Here is a 20634-nt window from a genome sequence, read left to right as displayed (position 1 = left end):
ACTTTATCTCGTAGCAGTTCACGCCACGTAAAGCCAACTTGCACCAACGTTGTAGCAACTTCATGATCACCAAAGTAATCATGCTTTAACATTTATTCACCGGAATTCGAACGCCACCGTAGTTTTAACATACATGGAGGGGTGCCATCTGTGTCGATAAAAAAAAAAGAAAAAGAAAGAAGCACGATTTAGGGTCGGGGGTGGGCGGTGGAGTAGGTGAAAAGTGCTGCTGCATGAGCGTCGTTTTTCCGCGGCTTTCCAAAGCGGAGTTTACAAATTGACCTCGGTTCCAGTAACGTTGGCTGTGATGACATCCGATGAAAGGCGTGCACACATGGTGCTGATTTAGTGGAGAGCCGGAAAACTTGCAGATAGAGCACCGCCATTAGGTCGAACGGGCAGTCGTCTCCGCGAAGAAAAAGCCGGCTGTGCCAGAGAAAAACCGGCGAGCTGGCAACCCTGACCACATGACATAGCCATAGGTACATACGATTTCATAACACGCAGTTGCTGATGACAAATCCTGATCACAGGTGCGTGACTATGAGCCGATTACGAAACACCTCCAGTGGACGCACCGCTTACCGCGCACCCTGAATTCCTTCTGGGAAAGAGCGATGGAAGGGTTGCTCACAGGATGCGCATAAAGCGGTCGCCCACCTTGTACCTCTGTTCGCTGCAATTCGCATTAACATGGAACACCAGCTAGCCCATTCTAAAACCTTCTTGAAGTGAACAATTATTTATATGTTCACGATCACGTGCATCTTTGAGGATAAGGATAACAATTATTTCCTGTTAATTAGGAAATTAACCACAAACGTGTGTTAACCGCGTTATTATTATTATTATTATTATTATTATTATTATTATTATTATTATTATTATTATTATTATTATTATTATTATTATTATTATTACGATGATCATTTTTTATTAGTAGTAATGGTAGTAGTATTAGTTGCAGTAGTATTGCTAGGTTTTTGTTGAAGTGGCTATTTTCTTAATTTATTAGAGAAGAAGAGAGAGAAAGCAAGGATAGGAAAGGTAGGGAGGTCAACCAGAGGACGAAGTTGTTACACAAGGCCCGCCAGAAATGTGGAAGTATGCAACGCTGATTGTAAGTGAGCACGGTAGCATCCATCCCCAGTTGGTTATCGTGCAAGCAGAAGAGCTTCCGACTTGCTGGAAATAATAGCGGGGTAATATGCCAAACTTTGTACATGAAATTGAAGACCTCGATTTTCAGTGATGTCATTTGTTCGGGGCAACCGGGAATAAAATTCTACTTTACTGCTGTCGTGCTGAGCGCGTTATATCCATCAATTATATATCCTTGGAAAATCACAAGACAACAATCATAGCTACCGGGCTGCGCGATTATATGCCGACGAGAAGGCGCCCGTATGCAAAATAAACTGAAATGTGGAGGACAAAACCAAATATTAGGAACATGCCAAAACTGGTGTGAACTAGCGCTTCGCAACAATGTATAGGAACGTTCATGCACTTCTACTGTTCTGCACTTAGTCGTAGTGTCGTTATGTCCCTCCCTTTCTTTCATTGTGCGCTGTTATTGTGCGCTACTACTCACTTTCTAGAGCATTCTGAGTGGGCTCGCAAGTTAATTATCATGCCGCGGAGAAAATTGTTTGGGTCTTACTTTTTTAGCAGACTCTTCGTTTGTTTCTGGAGCTCAACAATAATTGATCAAGTGCTGACGGCGCTAGCGAGCTATTCATTTACAGCTCCTCGGTAAACTAACTTTGTTCCCAAGCACAATACTACGCACAGTGACACGTAGGCCAAATATTCTTGGCCTTTTACACTCACCTGTAGGAATTCTGACGCTCCAGGAAAAATTGACGCCCGTCGCTCACGATCGGCGACCTGTGCCATTTGTGCCGAGATCACCCGCGCCATTTATGTTTAAGCTCCATAGAGCCTGGTGTACTTATTCTCGTGTAACAGGCGGCTTGAAAGCCTCAGCCTGCTATTAAGAACCTTCTAACGCAAGAAAATTTGCGATAAGCACCGACCTTTTGCAGCGCAGCGAAAGTTTTCGAAACGCTTATCTAGGCCCGTGCATCCTCCTCGCCACCTGGTGACATTCGCGTAAATGCGAGGGAAACGAAGACGCACTCCCGGCGCTCGTTTCGCCTCCTCTCATGTTATTCCACCGTGGCCAAGACTCTCCGTATCGATGAACTGCAGTGCACTGCGCAATACTGTGAGTTCTACCGCAGTAGACGCCGTAAGATGTGACGTTTTGAATAATACTGCAATTCATCTTGTCTATATAACCAATGTGCCTCCAGAACTGGTCGATGGTGGGCGTAGTCGAGCCATCAGTATTGGCGCGCGTGTGGTTGCCTGAGCTCTCGTATAAGAGAAATAAACGAAATTGTTTTAGCGCAGACGTTGGCAGAACGGTCTTGTTCTGAAATGCTGGAATCGTGAGTTGTACTCAACGGCTCAAACACCACCGAGGAAACAAATGCCTGGCCGCATGTGCGTGCACTGGTGTACGAGAGGCATGACGAGCACACGCAGTTGGCACTGGATGTCCTGCGGGGCCTTTCGATGGTGAGGCTGGCGATGTACTGAGAAGGGGTCTGGGTAAGGTGCTTGGCGTGTGCACACATTATGTTAATGGCAACGTGCGTAGTGATTGTGTAGTCTTGAACAATGACAATAGTTTTAGCCATTGAGACGACGCGTGGTAAGTCAAAGGATACAAGGCAAGTCAAGGTAAGTCAAGAAATAGGGTTCGGAATGCTGTGAATTGTACGCAGGTTAGTTTTTCAGGTGTTGGAGATGATAGGCACGCTGTACTGCAGGAATCCAGCAGAGAACACCCTGTGTAGCCGTAACATAGAGAGTACGGACGCTGCCGAGTTCTTTCCTGCAAGGAACTTAGACAAATGATGAATAGGAGATATCCGTTTTTATGTAGTGCACATGAGAAGTCCAAGACAAGTCTCTGTCAATCTGAACTTCTAACGGTCTGTGATTTCTGCTGTGCGGTATTATTTGTCCATTGATTGGTATGTATCGCGTAAGGGCGGGTAAATGCTTCCATTGCGCCCTTTTCCCATGACATCTCCAGCCATTGCTTACAAAGCCAGCATGATGTCGAGGTAGTTGACTTGTCAAGCCGAATGCGAGCCGAAAGCCTTGTCAAAGCCGAAAGCTTTGTCACACTGAACGTCCAAATACAGGTGTCGTTGGCGTAGCCAGAGGAGTCGAACGGGCTTCGGATATTGTCGACGAATCTAATCTGGACTGGAATGAAAAGTTTCTTGAGAAGTAACAAAAGAAATTGAGGTGAACAGCAATTATCCCCCCGGGTACGCGCGGTCAGCAGTCATCTCTATAACTTAAGGTCATGCCTTCTAAGACAAAATCACTATAAACGGGTTGTATCTCTTTATTAACTTCATACTCATAGAACAACACTGTACACCTTCGAACCAGTTACGTAATGACACAATTAAGAACCTATACAACCCCTCCCGTGTCGCATTTCTCGCCGTTTTCGAGGAGACTAGACTTAGCTATTTAAGGGTATACCCTTGGTGGCTGCATGTCTAGCTAGAGGGTCGCGAGTGGGGCGGTATCATGCGAATCTGAATCTGCCTGCTGCAGGACGACAAGTTCACTTAGTGACTCGATTTTATGTTTGGTCGACTTCCCCAACAAGGCCTCCGCGAGGCAAAGCCTCAGTAACCATAGAAGTGACATCTTTTTTAAAAGCCGATGTTCTCACTGCAAACAGCGCAATGAGGACAATAGGAGTGCGAGAGGTGGCGCTGCTCGCATGATGGATATTGAGTTCCTGTATATGTCTCCCAACTTCCAAAGCCATATGCAGTAGAAGTTGGATACCGCTGTGATTGCATGAGCTGTCGGCTGTTCCTGACGTTGTGGACGTTGCCCTGAGTACCATGGCCTTGCCTTGCAGAGCTGGCATTGCCTCGCTTGTGGCCCCGCGGAGCAGGCGATGCAAGTAGAAAGATACGTTCGCGGAACTGTTCTTTACCACCACTGGGAAATTGTAAGACAGGCTAGGACAACAGTAATGATGCTTGATGGAACGTTGACGGTACTCGATGACGGTCGTTTCTTGTAGACCGAGTTCGTTTTGTCGTGTGAGAACTTCCCCTTTGGTGTCTTGACACTGGGTTTTCCGGTAGTGGTTTTCTGGGATGCTGGGTCGGACGAACTATGCGATGAGGACCTTAGGTAAGAAGAAGAAAACGAAAAGAAATTGTGAAACGTTTCTTGTATTTACAGGACGTGTGATTGCGTGCGCATTGATTGATTTCCACCTTGATTCTGGCAAGATGAGAAAGGTTACCAATGCTTGTCACTTGCCTTGTGACAGTAATGACATGTCATGTGATAAATTATTTGTCGATAGCAGGGCAACTAACTGGTTACGAGTTTGATTGAGCCACTGGAAAGACGTAAATTTACAAAATTATGTGTATTGCGACCCAGCAAGAACCAGAAAAACAATTAACATAGAGTGAAGTAAAATGAAGAACTTACAGCAATAATGCGTTTGCGTACTTGGTTCAATGACTTTACTAAAACTAAAGGTAATTCCTTTAAAAAAATTACACTGTGAGGTTTTACGTGTCAAAACCACTTTCTGATTAGGAGGCACGCCGTAGTGGAGGACTCCAGAAATTTCGACCACCTGGGGCTCTTTAACGTGCACCTAAATCTAAGTAAACGGGTGTTTTCGCATTTCGCCCCCATCGAAATGCGGCCGCCGTGGCCGGGATTCGATCCCGCGACCTCGTGCTGAGCAGCCCAACACCATAGACACCGAGCAACCACGGCGGGTGGTAATACCTTTACATTAGCAATTAAAGCTAAGGTAGCTACACAAAACTATAGGTGACGGAATTCGTACGCGCAGCCATATCGATGCTTTTCTCGGCCACAGGTGTTTGCACAGTCTAGCGAAGAAAGATAGGCTGTAGCTGTTCTTTGCGACAAGGGCAAACAAAAATATCACAAAATTGAAGAGACATCTGCCTATCATCGAAATAACAGACATCTCCAAGTCCTGTTTGCTGTTTGCCGGTTCTTTGCTGCTGATTTATCTTTGAACACTTCTGCCAAACTGTCAACGGCTGCCAACTTATTGGTCGCCAGGTTATATTCACCCACATTCGCCGCACGTTGACGTTCTGCATCGGCTGTGTTCATCTTTCGATGAGCAACTTCTTTCTCTTTCATCCATTGGCTCGAGCATCAGCAATAGTCATTTTACATGGTTTGGGCAGTGCGAGCTATGCTGCAATAGACTGCTGTTGCGTCAGAAGTACGTGCGTAGACCTCACATAGCTGCCGGAGTCCACGAACTCTGCTCAAACAACCAAATACTTAAGTTGCGTGATAGCCAAGCGGTTAGAGCGTACGACTCCCAGCTTAACATTTCTACAGTCGACACAGTTCGATCCGTGGTGTTAGCTGTGAGTAAAGTGAACTTATTATTCTGAGCACATTGCTTTGGAAATTCCCACCGTAACCGGTTGGCACGCGGCACACGTCCGCTCACAGCTGCTGTGTTCAGCTGTCGGCAATCGTAAGTGACGTCAGCCGCCCGCTTAGTTACTCTGGACGAGTCTGTGCAGTTCCTGCCGCCGCAAGAAAATCGTCTCGAGAGGCTCGAGAACCTTGTTGTGCGAAAAGAAAACAGATTTCTATGGCGCTAAAGTTATTTACTGCGACAGCTGCATTCTTCCACAGCTCGATACTGCCATTATCTAAATAAGATTAGGCTTACGGTACTGGCACTCCTTCTATTGTCGATATGTGCCACTATTCATGCATGAAGCCTTTAGCGTGATCGCATTCTGCAATTGATGTATTGCTTAAGTAGTGCGGACAGCGCTTTTTAAAATTTTTTAATGAATACATTGTTACGCAAAAAAAAGGAAAATAAAGACTTGGGAAGGAAGAGTACGAAACGACAGATTGAGCGCTGAAATTCATCGCTCAATCTGTCGTTTCGTACTCTTTCTTCCCAAGTCTTTATGTTCCTTTTTTTTGCGCAACAATGTATTCATTAGATCCCAACCAACTCGCCCAGCAACAAGTCCTATTTAAATTTTTTGCCGCTTTTTCATACCCTATGGTTTCAAGTCAGTTCACGAAAATTGTAAACACTTGGTTGTTGAGCAGTTCGATGGAAATATGAATGAATTTTTAGAGTATTTGGTTTGGAAGAAAGTAGTATATAATGACGCCAAGCTTTAGTTATGTTTTCTTTTCTGCTGCAGCAATTTTCGCCCCTTAAGGTCATTAGTTTGCGTTGCAAAATAATCCACTACTGTAATATTTTTACATGATAAAAATCAGTGTTCCTTTCATCTTGTATAAATATACCGCTTATACGTTGTCAATCTCCCAGCAGCCTTTTGCTAGTGTACATTGCTTATTCGTGCACCTGTGCCCAACTATTCCTCAACTCTGTCTGTGTGTATATGTGGGTGTGTACGTGTGGCATGTGTGCCCGCGCGCGCGCGTGTGTGTATGTATTTGACAGTAATTGCTAACAAATTATAGAAATATTTCAAGTTAAACCCAGTCTTCTGACTTACTTGCGCAACAGCAACGATTTCCAGAGGTTGCAACGTGACCTGTGCTGCTCCGCTGTCACGTTGAAGCTGCTCGGTTTGAGGCTCACGAGCAGCGTATTGCTGGTCGTGTGCGCCGGCCACTTGTCTCCAGGCGTCACCATTGCAGGCGTTCTGGCAAAGAAGAGAGAGAGCGAGCGGGCGTTGTCAGAAGTAGAGGGAGGCCAGTGGCCGGGATGCCACGATCTCGATTAACACTCGAAATAAATTCGTTGTTGAGCCGAGGAACATGACGAGAACGGCGGCTGTCTAGGGACAGGCCTAGGAATGTGTAATCTGGAGTCCTTTTCTACAACGAGTATGGAAGGATCGACGAGCAAGGAGTGGGGGGAATTCAGACTTCCATGGTAATCTAGCGGTGGTTATGAATACACATCGTAAAATAATTAATAACCTATTGATAAAATGTGGCGACAATAGCAATACTCAGTGATGCACTACGACTTCCACGCATGCCAGTAAGCTAAATCCAAGTGGGGCGGATCTAAGGGTGAGATTGCAGTACATGAAAAGCAAAAAAAAAAAAAGAACTGCATAAAAAGAATTAGCGCACAAGAAGAAAACACGTGGTTAATGTCAAGATAGAAATTAGAAGGCAAAATCTGTAGGATAACAGAAAGATCAGTGTCTTGCTATTTAAACTAGAGCTGGTTGCCTAAGAACAAAAACATACCGGAACAAAAACTTGCAACGAGATGAGGTGTGTTTATGCTGCAGCAAAAATCCGGAAAGCACTTAACACATCCTAACGGAATGCGAAGGGGATCACCCAGCGAGGCCCGTAGGTTACGTACACCTTCCAGAAGCACTTGGATTTAAAGTGGAGGGAATAGACAACTGGTCTGCAGTAGCGGTAAGCAAGATACATTTAAAGTATTGTCTGAAAAATGACAGGGTAAAGATTAATACGACCAAATCCGTTACAGGCATAGGAAGCGGTACAATGTAGATAGAGAAGTTTTGAGCAAGAGAAACATAATTAAGGGGATTGTTCAAAAATGGTAGAATGAAAAATATGTGTAGCATACATGATTAACTCAAGCGGGCTAGGTGACTATTTGTCACCTTTAGACAAATAAGGCGCCTAGGTGTCTGTTTTATCTTCTGTGAACTTGTTCCCTACTTTTCTTTTTCTCCACTAGAGTTCTTGTTCATCGTCATAAAGACCAAAGTCACAATCACAAATTCAGCTTATCATACGTAGAGGGTTTGATACTTAATGCCACTTTCTGCGCGCAAATAGTTATCATAAAAGGCAGAAGAGTTGCCAGGGTTTGTATATGACTAAAGTGCAAATGCTAAGCAGAGAATGTATTGGGTTCTTCTATTGAGACAGAGAATATCAGACGTACTCCTTTCATGGCTCTACTCTTCCTGGAAAGGCTACTTTATTGTGGCTGTGTCACCACGTTGTAATGTTTTTGCATTAAGTACTTTTCATTACAGTAGGGCGAATGTTAAGTTATTCGAATACGAATTGAATACCGTATCGAAAATCTAATAGTCAAACGCGGGCAGGCATATTTGCAGCAGGATATTCATTTCGGTATTAGGCACCATGATTGTGCTGGTTAGGGCAAAAAGGGACAGCTAACAATCAGGGACAGAGGATCAGCTTTAAACATCTGTCACTCATTTGCATTAAAATAAAAACTTCAAGTATACGTACCTGTCAACTTAGGCCATGGCTGCAAACAAGCGGTCTGAGAAAGGATTGGTACTGTATGGCTAGTTTTCCAAGAACACTAAATAAATTGGAGTAAATATCGGAAGGGGTGGAAAATAAATAAATAAATAAATAAATAAATAAATAAATAAATAAATAAATAAATAAACTTGACAACTGCACCAGTGACACTTATTCACGCATTAAATGGCTAGCATGCTTAACTTAATTATTTATCTATATATACAGCTATAGGGTGTGGGGGTTGGTTCTATGGCCTAAACTTGTAATTGTGCTCGCTCCATAGCTATTATAGTGTGCCCGCCATGGCCAAAGGTGGCGGGCGTGTACTGCAAGCCCTCTGCCTTGGTGCCAGAGTTTCTTCGCGCATTTTCTAAAATCTACGTGTCGAACGCACGGGTGTCATAGCCGAAGAACCTTCAAAATTAGGCAACACATTGTACATTTGTAAGGATTACAACTACTACTGAGCTCATGTTTGAGTATGATAGATTTTACTTTCTATGACAGTGTAAGCTCCCTCAAAGGCGACCGCTCCCGCTCTGGTCGACTGACATATGGTGAATTTGGAGCGAGAAGCTGAATTTGGCTCCGACCAGTGCATCATGCGTGACGCAATAATGGCGCTGTCTGTTGTGCATGATCGCGTACTTGCTTCTTTGCTCTACACAACGATACCAAGGTAAGCAGCGTTGGTCGTTGCAGTATTGCATCATTAAAGGATATTGCATCGTAATACCACATTATCATCGTTAAAGAAGGTGCAACTTTGCATAGTGGCATATTTGTGCATATTTTGTTTTTCTATGTCAGACCTCCCATTTCTTTTTCCGAACTCGCTATTTCTTTTGTTCATGTCAAATTCATTCATTCATTTTTTATGCGCCTTTACTGGTCTGTACAAAGGTAATTTGAACACGGGAGCCTGAGGCCGAACTACATCACAAAGCTCTCTTGCTGCTAAAGGACGTCTTCCAATTGTGCTTATCCGCGCCTGTACGTCGACGTTGGGCTTCTCGCATGTTGGATTTGGTTAACAAGTTTTTTTTACCAAGCGGTACGAAGAGCCGATCCAAAAGATAGTGCGCTCTGTGGCGCAATGTGGTTAACTTTTTACTGTATTACTGTTAATTACGCCCGTATCGTTAACATTACTTAATATGCGGCTAATTCTTGGTGCATGTCTGGCCGAGATGTAAATTTTGATACCCGTTGCCACAATCTCGAGGCGCGAAAGGGAGGTTTTTTCACCAAGAGGTTAGATGGATACCCAGATCTCACGCTCGCCAAATCCGTGTGAAGCCGCCAAAGTGAACCGCAAATATCATATATGCTGCCACCATGAAACCGAAAATAAAGCTTGCATTAGCCATTTTCTTTCTGCATCGTTTCGAATACATTTCTCGCGGTCTCACATGCGATACTTTGCGATACCTTGTCTTAAAAAGCGCAAATCATCATATATGCTGCCACCATGAAACCGAAAATAAAGCTTGCGTTAGCCATTTTCTTTCTGCATTGTCTCGAAAGCATTTCTCGCTGTCTCACATGCGATAATTTGCGATACCTTGTTTAGCAAACAGAAATCAAAAACCGGGACTTAACATTTGACTGTTGCAAAATAATTGGTTAGCTTCGACTATTCGGTACCGAATAGTTTCTTTTCGAATAAGAATATTTAGTATGCAGTATTAAATTCGTATTTCAAATTCCGAATATTCGCCCATCCCACCTTTTAGATATACATTGTACGAATTCGTATATATTAATATACTACGCTTTAGGAACTCATTCACACCATCTTACATGTGCTACTACAGAACGACTGAAAGTTTTGGTCCACAAAATTGTTTGGGACATGCAATTGTGGTCGGCTAGGCAAATCACTGCTCTTCATCTTCGCCTGTATGCCCTCCCTGATTCATACCGTCGCTCGCTGTCACCTGAATGCTGAGTGGATGTATTCCCGTTACTGTCCCTGTTGCTGTCCATAGTCAATAACACAGTGTGGTCACAATGCCATATCTATAAATGACCTCCCCAGAATATCAGCTCGAGCTCAAATATAACATGTTAAATACAAATAAACAAATAATTGTAATAATACAAAAGAAAAACGGTGCCAGAACTTAGCACCCCTAAATGTCTAAGCACGCGACACTTGTATCCACATCTGCGTGTGCGAGCATGACGGGCGGCCTTGCCCGCCATTATTTATGAAAATGACGTTTTGTACACTTCGCGTGTCCTACAAAATTGAGATTTCGTGCACACTGTGACGCTCTCGCATTCGCTTAACACACTTGGAGTTTTCTTTTAGAAGTCTTCAGAATGGGTGAAGCACACTCACAATTATACAGATAAATCCGTGACCGATGGTTAGACCGAAGGTCTCGGTTTCTGCGAAGCAGACCATTAGCACACGATTCTTGCGCATGCTTCTCACGGGCAAAAGTCCCTCTCAGTTGAAACTACCGGTGCGCGTATCACGTGTCATTTTCACGCAGTCTTCCGTCGTGACACTTTGAGACGCTGATAGATTGCACTAACTTCGGCATCGGCCAACATTTAGGCAGCGTTGCCTTCGGCATCGGACCGCGTTCACCTACAAAGTGTGTGTAATCTGCCCATGATCCTGTCGCATTAAAATAAGTTGTTTGCGTGCACGTGAGAAACATTTGTCTACGAAGATTAGTAGTGTGCTTACAATAAATAAATATAATAAACAAACTGTAATGATAGTGCAACAACTAGACTTAGTGCTAAACATTCCGGTACACGTTAATCCTCCTTGAACAATAAGTTATTATTATTTCTTTGGAAACATATATACACGTGACAGGAAAGGGCAAGCAGGGAGCATGTTGGCAACGGCCACCGGAAGGGGCAGAAAGGCTGCCTACTTATAAGGAAGGAGAAGACAGAACACTGAGCGAAACTTTGATTGGAACGCATTTTTGTGAATACAGACATTTTGCTATGTTAGTTGAGTAAGTTTATCGTTTGCGGGTTCCTGGAAACAAGTACGGAACTTTGTGCTCATGCTGCCGGACTGTGTTCATAGTTTTTTGACATGTTTTGTAGGAAAATTTTTCTTTACCAAGCGAAGGGGAGTAGCTGGCGCCACCTTAAAGGGACTGACAACTGGCCTGAATGTGTTGTGAGACGCTGATGGAAATGAAATGACATTATTTATAGGGATAGAGACCACCACGCTGTTCGGGATTTAAGTAGGAAAGGTAATTTTAAGTTCGCAAAGAAAGTCGGAAAAGCCAGTAAGTTGCGAGTCCTGGTGGTGAAATCTTGATACTCCGAAATGTAGTCAAGATAATACTGTACGTAAGTCGACTGTCATTAGGTACAGTAGAATTATTGCTTAGAATTGCGGTTAGTATATTATTAGACACTTGCGCTTTATTCTATGCGTATTGCGAACTAAAGAAAGTCCACGCTAACGAGCGGCGCTTGCGTCATCCTACATGCATGGCGGTGCACATGCTGTTGCAAGCGCGCGAGTATAGCGTGAGTATAGCGCGAGTGTGCAAGTACCCAGAGTTTCATGATCTCCCGGTGATACAAGATGCCATCGACGAGTTGTGCCCTAAATGGGTACGTTTTTTACCTTCGTATCTGTGCCTCTGTAACAGTGCACCGACGCCGAGCTCTCCACCAACCGTCGGCAAATTGTCGGCGCCGGTACAGTGTGACAGTGGCGCCGTCATGAAGTAAAACACGCTGTCGCCGACAGTCGGCAGACCAAAATCGGTGTCGGGTCTACCTAGTGTGAGTAGCCTAGTGTGAGAGCCTTTATCTATCGGCATTCCCCAGGCGCGCTGCCTGTGGCGGGGACGGTGGCCTATCGTGCAAGTCGGATTCGTCGCTTCCGCTGCCGCTTTCGTCCATCGAAGCATGGCGTTCGGGTGCTACTTCGTAAGGATCTAAATTCTGAGCATGCATGCGAGCTGAAATCCTTTGATCCAGCTCGCTCAGGTCTTCAAGAGACGACATCAGAAATCAGAAGCGCATGCTTGGCTGCAGCAACATGAGCCGCGTATCACGGGTAAAAGCGTAGTTTGTTTCCGATGCGCTTGGCTTCGTTTCGAGTAGACAAATGGCAAAACAGTTGGACAGGAAACCGCAAAAACACGTATCTATTATGGCAGAAATACTTTAACACTTTGGAAAACACGAATCGCAGGAACATCGACTCGATAAACAAAATAATACTTTCTCACACCTACGGCCGCACTTGTCGTCTGCCTCCCACTATGTCGGCCTCTAATCGCTATCGCGCTCACCTATCCCAGTTTTCAGCATGCTTCCAGTTAACAACTTCATCCTTACTGCAGACCGAAATATTCTGATAAAAGATATTCCAGGCGCTCTGGCCCGTAAGCTTTCCATTGCAGTGGGTACCACAAAAATTGGTTGTCAGTCTCTGTAAGGCGCTAGCCTCTGCTATTACATCATGTCAATAAAAACAAGAAAACAAAAAAAGCCCTTTCCAAATGCTGCGCGAGTCTTTCTGACGTGAGCATGTAAGCGATTCTTGCTTTTTATGGGGTTACCTCTGCAGAAATATTGATCTACTCCAACCACTACTCTTGTGTTCTTGCCAGCTTCTCTCGCGGGTTACGTAGTCTGGGCACGTTAACCCTTAGCTGCTAGCGGGAAATGCCTGTCTGGATAGATGCCAAGCGCCCCTGGGATATATGTACAGACATGAAACGGCTACATGCTCAAAAACTAAATTAGCTGTTCCTGTTTTTACGTTCTTTAGCGCTCCTGCTGCTCCTTCTTCTTAATCCGTGTGGTTGCAGGATGTCGTAGAGCAAGAACATTATCAACTCGGGGTGGGCGCACGCTCAAAAGCGTTCCAGAATTCATTGACAGAAAAGCAAAATTTATTCCAGGACACGCTCTTCACCTGCACAATGCTAGGAAATTAATTTTAAAAACAGCAGCGTGCTCTATAAATTACAAGGAAAGCAACACCTTAGTGAGACGCAGCTTCGTTTCAGAAGTCAAGTTTCAATTACAAGGTGCGTTTTAGAATGAGGGGGGGGGGGGGGTGTAATTGCGTCTGCTGTTCTGCCTTGGCGACATGAGCGAAAATCCTTGCAAATGAGAAAATGGCTTTGCTGGAGCGAGCGCGATGACGATTAAATTTGCAGCTAAGAATAAACAAGCTTGATCTAAGAAGTGAGCAAGGTACATTTAATATGAGTATGGTAGCGCAACACAAGACGAGGACAAAAAAGTAAACAGGACGGGTGCTAACTCACAAATGTGCCCAGCAATATATCATGCAGCTCAAAGTTATAATTGACATGCGAGCATAAAAAGCGAATTAAAAAACACAATCTGAACATTTCAACAGGTAGAGAACGAAGAAGGGGTCAATTAATGAAACAGCAACTGAACATCACTAAAAATAACGACCCCATGTAGAAGTTGCATCTAGCGGGCAGAAGAAAGTACTATACTTATCCTCATCGCATGAAGCAAACATCTCAGCTTTTATAACAGGAAGGTTGATATTCGCGTTAATGATTTATTCTTCATTAGGTTCCCGCTTTTCGAACAGCAGTAGTTATACTACCTGTATTATTGTTTTCTTACTTGCGCAGCCCCCAATCAATCCCATAATCTTTTGTGGGTTTTTGAATAATTTACAGAAAGAAAATTACAAAACGTGCTCTCTGCTAATGGTGAACTACTCTAATAGCTGACACATGTCATTATGTTGCTGTTCTGTAGATGTTGCAGCCGAAAACCTAGAAAAAGAAAAAAAAAAGAAATACCAGTGCTACATGGGATTCAATGTGTACAGTAGATTACCTTAAAAGGTCTTGCGTGCACATGTTAGTTAACCGGAAGACGATCTGCGATAACCGAACTACCTTATATATATTTACCTATAATGTGGCAATGACGCCATGCAGAGGCTTTGGACAGCGGCAGCTATACCCCATCACATACGTACCCGTGTTTGGCAAACGCCGCCCAACTTGCGATTATCTGCTTCACGAACTCTTCTTCGGCAGGAGAGTGTGTCTTTTTGAGAATCAGGTCACGAAGTTCTTGCCCAACCGGAGGAGTAAACAGGTTCTCGTCCTTGGGTAGCAGCAAAGAGCCCATTGTGTAGGGTAAGTCGTCCGCGTGCGTGACTCCCATCCATTCGGGCCAGTAGCTGTCCGAAGCTCTGTGGGCGAATATGTAACGATATGCCTTCACCCCTCGCTGCGTTGCCACGTCCGCGAACATCAGTGTCGGGCAGTAAATTGTGGCGTCAGCGAACAGTTCAGAGAAGATATCGATGACAGATTTTTTGTTGTGATCTACGCTCTGATCGCCAAAGTAGGCAATCGTAATATCTCGAGCGTGAGACAGCGGAATGTTGAACATGGTCTTCAGTGCCAGTGTCATGGCAAGACGGTAGTTACCCGAGATATAGTCTTCAAATTGAGGCGCAACGTCGCGTATATTGTTGAGGAATACCGTGCCTTCGTCCGTCGTCGTCCCGAGCAGGATCTCTTTTACGTGCAAGTTCGCGTACGTTTCGGGATCTAAAGGGTCGTTGGGAAAAAATTGGTCGCCGTAGACCATCGGGAACATCTGCTTGAAGGTGGTCTCTTCCTTCAGTTTCGCGATGATGACGTCACTTTCCACCTTCCGGAGGCAGTTGACGATGGTAGGGGTCTCCTCTCTCCAGTCTTTCGAATTGTCGATGCAACCATGCGCGTTGGCAACGTTGACAAATTGACCAACCACGTTAAAGCTCATGGTGAGAAACAGCGATAGCGGCGTGCTGCTCTCCATAACGATTCTGTTGAAGAGGCCCTTACTTTGTGGCGACGTAGCGAGCAGGCCGGCTGCGATTGCGCCAGCGCTCTGACCCTTCAACGTGACCATCGTGGGGTCGCCGCCAAATTTCCCGATGTTCTTTTGAACCCATTTCAAGAGGAAAATCTGATCCCACATGCCCATGTTACCAGGAAGGTCTGGGTTCTTGGCGGAGAGGAATCCGAACATGCTAACCCGATAATTAAACGTGACGAAGACCACATTCGATTCAGCGACGAACACTGACGGGTCGTGCAGGAACAAACTCGAGTCTCCCCACTGCAACGCTCCGCCGTGCATGAACACGATTACGGCTAGTTTGGCCCCGCACGACTCCGACCGGGGGCAGCTTGACGATGGCCTCCACACGTTCACGTACAGACAGTCTTCAGTGCTGGTATTGGAATAGTGTAGGCGTTTACCTGCGAGGAACGGCATGTCAAGCTGACGGCATGGAGGCGGCTTGTTGACTGCCTGCAGCGTGCCGTCCCAAGCGTCAGCTGGCTGCGGCTTCTCGAAGCGGAGATTGCCTATCGGAGACACGGCGTACGGTATGCCGAGGAACGCGTCCACCTGCTTGCCCACCACTGTGATCCGCTTGCCAGAGATTAGTCCGTTTTCGATTCGCACCAGGGGAGGCTGGGACTCATCGGCGCGGCCCCCATCGAGGCACGAAAGGCACAGCACTGCAACGCACGACGCTAGCAGGGAGGCTAAGCTTCGCTGCCGTCGGTGCTGTCTACGAAGTTGCTGCCACGACTCCATCGCAGGCAACAGGAAAGATCACACGCGCACTCTAAGGCGAATCGCTTCTTCGGCTCGTCATGTGTGCAAGGCAACTGACTTGTGACGATCGCCAAGGTTGGAGTCGGCGGGCCGGCAGCTTTCCCCCCGTGAAGATATCCGGCGATGCCACTGCGTGGCGCCCGTACCCCTATTTTTTCCTCAATTATTCTGTCGCAATCGAGAAGGAAAGAAGCTAGAACTCGATTATAGGCGACGAAAGTATAAGAACAGCATCATAGAAGTTGGTTTGCACAGGCGCGCGCTACTAAGCTGACTCATCGGGGAACGTTGACGCAGGTGCGTAAAGGGGGAAAGATAAAATACCTGTTGACGTCAGGGAACATTTGTTTTATTGCGCCTTCCGCGAGTTCATCCTAACCCGCCGGAAGAAATAATGCGATATGCGTGGTCTGCATGCGTAATGCATCCGGTCGAACGTGTTCCTGATATCGCTAGTTAAAAATGCGAAGAAACGCGTGTGCAGCAGCGCACACTGTCCGGAAGCACTGTAGGTGATGAACGTCTGAGTTTATCGACGACAACACAGTTCGAGGATAATGCAGCACTAAAACGAATCGAATAGGTTGCCGCGTATTCAAGTGTCTGTTCTGTTAAATTTTGTCCCCATTTTGGTTTTTGTAGATATGTGTTCAAATAAAGGACAAAACATGATCTTGGATCTGGATAGAGGGGTTTGTGCACGGCGATATGACAAAGACTACAGCATGTGCTTTGTGAAATTAGAATTAGTTTTGCAAACAAGCCATACTGCCAGCCGTTCACGCAAGAACAACAACTGTAAACCATACCGTAGTTTCCCCCAACTACCCAAAAAGAAGGATATATATATATATATATATATATATATATATATATATATATATATATATATATATATATATATATATATATATATATATATATATGAACGAGAAGAAATGAAACCGAGGTGCCCCATTTTATCAGTCATATCATAACACTCCAAGGGTTAGTTCCAGTAGTAGCACATGAATGCCCCAGAAAGTGGATGGGAAGGAAAACGGTGCAGCGGTAGCTCAATTGGAAAGAGCATCGCACGCGCAACGCGAAGACCTACATGTGTACGTATCCCACCTGCGGCCAGTTGTTTCTTCATCCACTTACCTTTTCCTTCATTTATTATTTCTTTATTTCAATTAAGAACTACAACTACTTCTATCTATGCTATCCTTGGGGTCATTGTTTGTTGGCTTTTACGATACTACTATATTATACATATATATTAGAAAGGTCGAGATTTTAGAGCTGTCCGTGGAAGTGATAGGAAAGGTGCTAATACCTTGGCAGATATTATATATTCGTTGAAAAGCATGCAATAGGGGTGTTTAAAAGGTCGAGATTTTAGAGCTGTGCGTGGAAGTGATAGGAAAGGTGCTAATACCTTGGCAGATATTATATATGCGTTGAAAAGCATGCAATAGGGGTGTTTAAAAGATCGAGTGAGTCAACCTTGCGATACGAGAACACGGAAGTTTCGTGTCGACCGCCCACTGTTTACTCAAGATAGGAATCCGTACTCAAGTGAGTCTCTCTTAATTAAGGAATTGGAATATGAACAGTTGGTGTTTGAAAGTAGCCGGATACACGATGATAATAGTGACGTTAATGAAAGCTAGCTTCTGTCGTAGACGTTCTTACAAAAGTTAAACACGTTTTCACAACCTACAGCCGTTTTCATCTTATGGCTGATGTGACTGCGAAGTTTAATCTGTGTGGGGCTATATTGGGGCCTTTGCAGTAATTTTCTTATTGCAACCCTTGAAGGTGTTACACGCCTTTTTCCTCTGTGTACTGAGCAAAGGAAGCTTGAAATAGAGTTCAAAGTTAGCAGGGATAGGGGGCCACGTCATTGATCGTACGCGGGCAAAGGATTGAAGCGCGTGGTTTAATTGCGGCCATTAAAGGTTGTCCATAAAACTGTTTGGGCTTAAAGATTGGCAATGTTGCGCACGTCTGCTTCTTTTTTCTTTCTGTATTTTTACTTCAGTAATATTTAGGCCCCAGATATAGATTTAATTTCTAAGGGCATGATCCAAATGCCACATTTTATTGAGGAAAATCCGATGTGCTTTCCTCCGAACCACCCTTGGGCTGTTTATACGAGCCTTTCCGACAACTATGGTTTTCCACGGCTCCCGACGACGTAACCTTCATGCGTCATTAGATGCATCATTACCTATAACCGCAACGATTTTTCTGCAGAAAGGCTTGTCTTCTGTACTGCGTACAGCGCTGCGTCAATTTGCTGCGTCAATTTGATGCCGCGCTCAGGCCTGCTTGTTTTCTGCTGCCGAATAGCTTACGGAAGCGAGACAGTAGAATTTCGGCTACTGTTTTTCTTTCTTTAAACAGAATAATTATGACTGCTCATAGTTATAGAAAGATCACTCACTAGCATTTACAAACTTGGATGTTGTGAATCAGGTATATTGTGTAAATATAGCGTCTTGTGGGAACCTAGGTGCTACAGTATTAAGGCACAAGAATTAAGCGCGTATTATGTTTTGAAAGTGGGACTGATTGCCTGTGTCTTGTGCTATTAATTGGGCAGCATTTAGCCCCACTTCCATTGTATTACAGGACTTCCTTTGATATATTGAACCAACCATGGTTATTTAGTGGCTCTGATGTTAGGCTGCTAAGCCCGAGGTCTCGGGATCGAATCCCGACCGTGCCACCCGCTTTTCGATGGAGGCGAAATGCGAAACATCCGTGCACTTAGATTTAGGGGCACGTTAAAGAACCCCATGTGGTCCAAATTTTCGAAGTCCCCCACTACGGCGTACCTCATAGTCAGATCGTGGTTTTGGTACGTGAAAGCCCATAATTTAATGTGGAAGTGCTCGAAAGCGGAGAGCCTTCGAGAATTTATCACCACCACCACTACCATCGTCGTCGTCGTCGTCGTCGTCATCATCATCATCATCATTTATGTCTATGCAGGACGAAGGCCTCTCCCTGCGATCTCAAATTACCCCTGTCCTGCGCCAGCCGATTCCAACTAGCACCCGCGTATATCCTAATTTCATCGCCCCACCTAGTTTTCTGGCGTCCTCGACAGCGTTTCCGTTCTTTTGGCACCCATTCTGTAACCCTAATCGTCCACCGGTTATCTAACCTGCGCATTACATGACCTGCCCAGCTCAATTTTTTTCTCCTAATGTCAATTTGAATATCTGCTATACCCGTTTGCTCTCTGATCCAAACGGCTCTTTTTTTTTTGTCTCTTAACATTGTGCTGAGCATTCTTCTTTCCATCGCTATTTGCGTGGTCCTTAACTTGTTCACAAGCTTTTTTGTAAGTCTCCAAGTTTCTGCCCCATATGTCAGAACCGGTAAAATGCACTGATTGTAGACCTTCCTTTTCAATGATAATGGTAAGCTTCCGGTAAGAAGCTGACAATCCATTTTTATCCTTCTGTGAATTTCCTTCTCATGGCCAGGGTTCCCTGTGATTAATTGACCTAGGTAAACGTACTCCTTCACTGACTCTAGAGGCTGACTGGCGATTCTGAACTTTTGTTCCGTTCTCCGGCTATTGATCATTATCTTTGTCTTCTGCATATTAATCTTCAACCCCACTCTTACACTCTCTCTGTTAATGTCCTCAATCATTTGTTGTAGCTCGTCTCCAGTGTTGCTGAACAGAACAATGTCATCTGCAAACCGAAGGTTGGTGAGATAGTCGCCGTCGATCCTTTCTTCTAAGCCTTCCCAATTTATTAGCTTGAATACTTCTACCAAGCATGCAGTGAATAGCATTGGAGAAATTGTGTCTCCTTGCCTGAGCATTTATTACGACGGCTGAATCACCCTATTTAGTCTCTCCCTCTACAACTTCGCGTTCTTCCCTTCCTTGACCGCTTCGTTATCCATCTTCACCTTCATCTGCTTCTGATCCTGACCAGGGAATCTTATCACCCTACCCACCTTCTGTCGTCATCCCTCCATGGATGGTAAGGAATAACGTTTCCGATCGAAGCTTCTTCTTTCTTCCATCTCAGTCCTTCGTAAAAAACAGTTCATGAAGAAACGTAAAAACAGTTCGTAAAAAACGTCGCGTTGCTGGGCCCAAGCACGAAGCTTGTCGATACGTAAAGCGGCACCATTGTCGGTGACCCCGACTTTTACGTTCCTAAATATATCCCTTTCAAGAAGCAAAATGACGCAGTTCGTGTCTTCTTTGCCAGGCTTAGCAGCCACAAATGTAGTGCATTCATCTATTGCCACCAGAAATGCTTGGGTCTTCCGTACTTCTTCCCCTTTCTTTTTAAGTTCAGCGAAGTCAAAGTGAACTATACTTCGAATGATTTGCCAGAGTAGGTTCGCAAAACTATAAGATTTCTACGAGGTCTGAATTTTGCCTTGCCTATTTGGCACTCATGGCAATTCTTGATGCACTCAGCAACATCAGTTTTTATGTTTTACGGTAGGTCCTCTAGAAACCATTGCGTCCACCTGACTCAGGTGTGTTATGATATAGACGCAGTATGGTTGAAACATACGTCTCAGGTATGTGCACCCGGCCATTCTTCACCTATAAGTTTTGTGCTCCCTTCCATAGATGGGCAAAGTTTACACTTTAAGCGCTCGCTGCTTAAGATACGTGAAGTCTTGTCA

General features: G+C 44.8%; 1 protein-coding gene across 1 annotated transcript; it reads right to left on the bottom strand.

The window, feature by feature from the left end:
- Positions 1–3414: 3414 nt before the first annotated feature.
- Positions 3415–16095, bottom strand: LOC142582321 (acetylcholinesterase-1-like). Its single transcript, XM_075691890.1, has 3 exons — positions 14330–16095; positions 6621–6770; positions 3415–4240 (listed from the first exon to the last, which is right to left on the bottom strand). Exons 1-3 carry the CDS (start codon positions 15952–15954, stop codon positions 4039–4041), a joined length of 1977 nt encoding a protein of 658 aa, XP_075548005.1. The 5' UTR covers positions 15955–16095; the 3' UTR covers positions 3415–4038.
- Between the last annotated feature and the right edge of the window lie 4539 nt (positions 16096–20634).

This window comes from Dermacentor variabilis, chromosome 5, assembly GCF_050947875.1.
Source record: "Dermacentor variabilis isolate Ectoservices chromosome 5, ASM5094787v1, whole genome shotgun sequence".
Taxonomy (NCBI): Eukaryota; Metazoa; Arthropoda; class Arachnida; order Ixodida; family Ixodidae; genus Dermacentor; species Dermacentor variabilis.
Note: the sequence above shows the minus strand (reverse complement) of the source record. Positions and strands in the feature narration are given on the sequence as shown.